The sequence below is a fragment of the Gracilinanus agilis genome, chromosome 3, assembly GCF_016433145.1.
Source record: "Gracilinanus agilis isolate LMUSP501 chromosome 3, AgileGrace, whole genome shotgun sequence".
In the NCBI taxonomy this organism is placed as follows: domain Eukaryota; kingdom Metazoa; phylum Chordata; class Mammalia; order Didelphimorphia; family Didelphidae; genus Gracilinanus; species Gracilinanus agilis.
The window spans coordinates 297205662-297211661 of NC_058132.1; the positions used below are offsets into that span (position 1 = coordinate 297205662).

The 6000-nt window shown below is 42.9% G+C and overlaps 1 protein-coding gene across 1 annotated transcript in view; it reads right to left on the reverse strand.

Annotated features, from left to right (window-relative positions):
- Positions 1-1420, reverse strand: part of UBXN4 (UBX domain protein 4) — a 38392-nt gene extending 36972 nt beyond the window's left edge. Inside the window, exon 1 of the mRNA XM_044669902.1 lies at positions 1255-1420. Within this exon, the coding sequence (XP_044525837.1) occupies positions 1255-1336 (82 nt within the window). The 5' untranslated portion in view covers positions 1337-1420. The remainder of the gene's footprint in view (positions 1-1254) is intronic.
- Positions 1421-6000: the final 4580 nt, after the last annotated feature.

Below are 6000 nucleotides of genomic sequence, written 5' to 3' on the forward strand. Positions count from 1 at the left end.
ACCTGGATAACAGCAATAAAATGGGAGAATGTAGAGCAAAACCATCCAGAGAAATGCATCCTTTTGGAAATAATAAGCCACATTCAAAACTGTGACAAAAAGCTGTTTAAAAAAAAAAAGGAAGTTAAGTCTAGAAGATCCATATAATGTTCAAAAAAGCAGACAGGAATTTTTTTTTACTGTACCTTACAATAACATTCTACATGGACAACACTTTTACATTATACAGCTCAAAAGTTTTGGATTTCCCAAACAACGGTTACTAAGAACATCAGGTGGTTTCTCTTTGTTGTTTACCAATGACACAGCTTTCTTCCTGACCTTCCATAACTAATTATGAACATAATCGCTTAGCTAACAGTATTTCCCTGCCTTCATCCAAACCTCTGAAATTAAGTGTATATTTTTAAAGCATTCTGAAATTCTTGTTGAAGATAAGCTCTTTCCCTAATAATTATCATTAGGCTAGGATCTGTATTGTACACTACAGTGGTCTGGTTTGGAAATGACATTTTCTGTAACCCAGTCAGCTGGGAGAATGAAGGAAGAGGATAAGAACGAAGGTCAGGATGAAAAGTGGAGGGGAGAGATGAAAACAGAAAATACCCCTACAACAATGACGCTCAGTATCTGCTCCCTGCTCTCCCCTTCTTCCTAGGGAAGGTGGCCCAGTAGTTAGGCTGTTGTAAGAAGCTAGGCTAGGATCTGATGGACCTGGCCCAGGATACTTCTCAGGGAAGGATTAGACCGAAGTGGTCCAAAAAGGTGAAGATGTCTCGGTCAGGTATATCCAAACAAGAAAGGACAGACTAAAAGATTGAGAAGTTTGCGGGGGGGAGATATTCGCAGAGGGAGGGAAAGAGATTGGAGTGGGGGTGGGGGCATTCGATGGGGGAAAGGGGAAGGGAGAGAAGAGAGGAGGAAGGCTGTCTTCGGCTCTCCCAACATTGGAGTGGGTGAGGCTGAAGGAGAGTGGGGGCCAGGGATCGCCCGAGGAGACTGGACAGGATGCAGACATGGGGTGGGGGTAGGGGTGGCGGCCCTGGGAGGTATAAGGGGGCGGAGTAGTTAACTGAGAAGGGTGAAAAGCAGGGAGTCTGTTAGGGGAACAGAAAGGGCCCCCAGGAGAGGGGGCGGTGACGAAAGGACGAAGGGGAAGGCGAGGGCCCTAAGCGGCCGGGCTGCGGCCTTGGTGATAGACCGTCGTGGGTTGGGGAGGATGAAGGTTGCCACGGCTTGGGGCGTCCCCTTCACCTGCCACGAAGACTACGAAGACTGCTCCGCTCCGCTTGGCCGCCGCGATGGCGGCCGGGATCGCGCCCTGGAACCACAGCATCGTCCTGCTCGGGCCCGGACGGACGGACGATCAGATGGAGAGAAGCCCGGCAGCCGTAGCTCTCGCCCCCGCGTAGCCCGCTCTGTTTCACCGCAGCCGGACAGGCTGGCAACCCGGGCCCCCGCCCCCTGACACACTCACACACAACTCCCCCCTCCCAACACACATACACACACCAACACACTCCCGTCAGCCGTCTCCCAGGGAGCGCGCACGGTGTGTCACGGGCACAGCTCCGCCGCCTACGAGTCTCGTCCCAGTTACTAGAACCCGTCGGGGATTCGGGTAGAGTGAAAGAAGCACTAGAGTGCGTATTGCGTAACGCGCAAGCACGTACGGACGCGCGCGTGCCCGCCGAGACAGGGGGTGGGCCGAGGGAGCGGAGGTAGGAAACTGGGAAGGATGACTAACCGCTCGCACGCGCCGGCTTGTTCCCCACTGCCCCTAAGGGTTCACGGGATTTGTAGTCTGGAGAGGGGCTCCGCCCATGGTGAAGCGGGTTGGGGGTAAATCTAACTTTGATTTCATCGGCTCAGATTTGCCTTGCTATAAAAGCGCTATGGTCCCGAAGCTGAGGAGAGGAAAAGCGGCCTCCCTCATCGTCAGAAGTGGGTGACTTCTGCCTGGGTCCCCGACTCCTGGGAGGCCTCCCTCACAGTGCCCTGCTCTTTCTGGGCCTCGCCACCTCCATCTGCCTAGACTAGGGGCATGGCGCTGCGGCCAAGAGCCGGGGAGCCTGGTCTCTGAGTCCCCCGAAAGGCCTGAAGAAAGGGGGCAAAGGCCGTTGCCAGCACCATGGGAAGGGGTACGGGGGGAAGCTGGAAACACTGCCCCCCCCACCTTCAGGGAGCTCCGGGTGTGGTGACGGGTCCACCCAGAGGGACCTCCTGGACTGCTGGGGGGAAACTGACTGACTGATGGATCTGTGATGTCATCAATGTGGATAGTCTCTCCGACATTGTAGATCGCCACCCATCCAAACCTCATCCTATGCTCCCAGGAATGCTCCTCAGAGGAAAACCCCAAAATGCTGGGGATCTGCCTCTGGGCAGTGGGGCCTGAGGTTGTTATGCATTATTACATAGCTACCAATGGAGCTCTCCACTGCTCTCTTGTTACATTGACCAGCCTCTGTCCTTTCCAGGCGGATATATTTTCAAGCTGCTTCTTGCTTTTAAGTCATCTGTGGTGATATGCTATACACCCTGTTTTCACCACCTAGGCCTCTTTTGCTTGCCCTTTGGGTAACTCACTATCTGATTTTTCAGAGACTATGATTTATATTAATGTAAGAGGAAGATTATTGGTGTTCAGAAAATGAGTTTTTGTTTCAAGGAGTAGCTTGGAATTTATTGAAAACACAGTTCAATTTCCCAAATACAATATAGTCTTCTTTCCTACCTTCCTACACAATTCAGTTTATTGTTCATTTACAATGTCCAAGTCACACATATATTTACACACAAAAATACACATGCTTGAACCAGGCTATCCATTTTAACTACAGTTATAGTCTGAAAACCAGTCATCTATTTAGTTTTTCTTGATTAGTTACTTGATACAATCAGCACAAGGGGATCCACAAAAAAGAACATTTATTTGGAGACCTTGCTATCTCTAGAGAATTCTTCTATTTGGACTCTAGGCTAGATATCCTCTGTGATTTTATTTTTCAAACAATTGAGCTTGCTTCCTTACCTTGCTTGAAATCAATAATTAGAGGATCAATTACATTATCTCTATTATTCCGTTTTTCAAGGAATTTTGTATGATTTTGACATGTTTGAGAGACCCCCTTGTTAGAGGAGAGCCTTTTAAAAGTGAATTTTTCTCTCATTTTTTTTTACATCAAAAAACAAGCCCAAGAGCTTACTCACCTCTACTTATTAAAAAAAAGCTTTAATGTTGCTTTTTTAAAATACCAAAGTCACTTAATCTTAACTGCACCACCCCATCAAACCCTTTCTTACAACTAAAGAAAGCATATAAGCAAACCGAGCAGATCCAGATACAAAAAAAATATCTGAGAGCATGCCTCACGGCCCTCATTCATAGTCCCCTACCTCTCTACTGAAAGAAGGGAAGTGTAGTTCATCATCAGTCTTCTGGGGCTAGTCATTAAAATTAACCACAGATCTATTTTTTGAATATCTTTTTTCTGCTATAGAGTGAATAAAGCTTTTATCAAGCTAACTATAAAGCTGTTTGTTGTACACTGCAATTTGCAAAAACCTACCTGTTGGAATAAAGGAAATGTATCATAAAAAGAAATGTTCTATTTTTTCATAGATAAAGTTAATAGATTCATAAATGTACAGCTAGAAAGGATTGTAGAAAAAAATCAAGTCCCTTTTACAGTTGAGTAAACAGACAAAATGAAGTTAAATGATTTGCTCAGGGTCATAATAGATAGGGTCTCAAGTATTTAAATCTAGGTCTTACTACTTGCTTACTATTTGCCAGGCACTGTGTTAAGTGCTTAACAATTATCTCATTTGATCCTCACAACAACCCTGCAAGGTACCTACTATTATCTTATTTTGCAGATGAGGAAACTGAGGAAAACAGATGTAAATTATTTACCCAAGGTCACACAGCTAGGGTGTATATATTTGAACTCATCTTTCTGACTCCAGACCCAGTTCTTAATCACTGGGCCTCCTGGCTATATATACCCCAGCCATTATACCACTAATGATTTTTAGGAGGGATGCCCTGGCTTATTGTACAACACTTATGGTAATTACACAATCCAGTCTTTTCTAGGACACTTGATTTCAAGAAGACAAAGCATACCTTTCATTAAACTATGCAAAGGGGAAAATTCTTATCAGTCTATGTGTCCTGATTTTTGGTTTTATCAATTTGATAGCTATAATATGTTAAGCACTGAATTGTTTTCCTAGTAGAGGTGATGAATCTCCTGGATCAGTCACACTTTCATCTTTTTCCCCTCATGTGGGTATACACGTATGGGACAAGGCAGCCAGTAGTGTAATGAATAGGATGTGAAACAGATGTTTGATAGCATATTTTAAAAATCTTCTCTTCAACCCTTTCTAGCTAGGAGTAGGTCATTCAGTCTCTTAGAGCTTCAGTTCTCATTGGTCAAAGGGGAATAATGCTTATATGTATCTCCTTTTTAGTATCATTGGGGAAGTACCATGCATACCTTAAAGTATTATATAAATTATATATTATGGAGCAGGAGAGATAGTCTATGCTATATAACATAATTTTTCTTGTCTGAAGCTATTTCAGGGTTTGATCCCATGACTTTTCTCTCATTTCCTTTATCTAGTACTGAGCTTACTCATCCAGAGTAATCTTTTTTGAAAATATTTTTTAAAGCTTTATTTTTGCTTTTTATTTTTATGAGTCATTTCCCTTTAACTGCACCCCCTTCCATTGAATCCTTCCTTAAAACTAAAGAAAACATGTAAGTAAAACCAAATGACACAAAAAACATGCCTGATAATGCACACCACATTTCGAGCCTACAGTTCAGCACCTCTCAACTGAAAGAAGCAAGATATCTGAGCTGGTAGATGGCAGAGTGGATAGACACCAAGGCCTGGAGTTGGGAGAACTCAAGTTCAAATATGACCTTAGATCCTAGCTTTGTGATCATGGACAAGTCACTTAACCTTGTTTACCTAGTTCTTGCCGTACTGTCTTAGAATTGTTAAGACAGGAAGGAATGTATATATTTTTTTAAAGTTTGTTTTCATCAGTCTTTTGAGGCTGAAGTCAGTCATTAAAATCAGCAATAATTTTACTGGTTTTTCATGTTTTTATTTACATTGTTGAGTGAATAAAGTATTTATCGAGTACAATACAGATAAGATAGTCCCAGCTATCCAGGAGCTCACATTCTCTAGGGGACAAAACACACATGGAAGGTTTCCACTGTAAGTCATCACATGGAAAGGTCCCATGGTTCATGGGTGCTGCAGCAAAGCAGATAGTATCTCCTCTTTTTTAATATCATTTGCGCTGATAAAATCAAAATTTCTGATGTTGAACCATTTTACAGTTTCAAAGACTTTGATGACAAGAATTTTCTTTTTGGGGTCTTTTATAGATGTAGCTATGGGGACCATCAGCAGGAGCAATTGTTATGATTGTTCCCCAGATTCTGCTTACTTTGTTCTGCATTAGTTCATACAAGTCTTCCCAAGTTTCTCTGAAATTCTTCATTTTTATTTTTGCTTATAGTGAAATATACTGTTATATTCAGATACCAAAATTTGTTTAACCATTTCTCCAACTAATAGAGTATTCATTATTTCTAGTTAATGTCCACAAAAAGTGATCCTTTGTAATATTTCATAAATACATATATATTTCATCCAGATTTGTAAAGGACAGAAAAGCATGAGAACAACTATGAATCTTGAAGTAATCTTGTACAGTGGAAAGAGCACTAAACCTGGAGTTAGAGTACCTGGGCTTAAATATGGCCACAAATAAATTATTTACTACCTGTGTAATCTTGAGTAAGTCACTTAACTTCTTTGGGCCTCATTTTTCTCATATGTGCCATAAGAGGACTGGAAAAGGCCTCCAAACATCCTTCCAGCTCAAGTTGGATCCTATGTACCTGAGTGCTAGGAGCTGCTGGATCACAGGACACAACTTTGTTTTCTTAGTACTGGTCATCC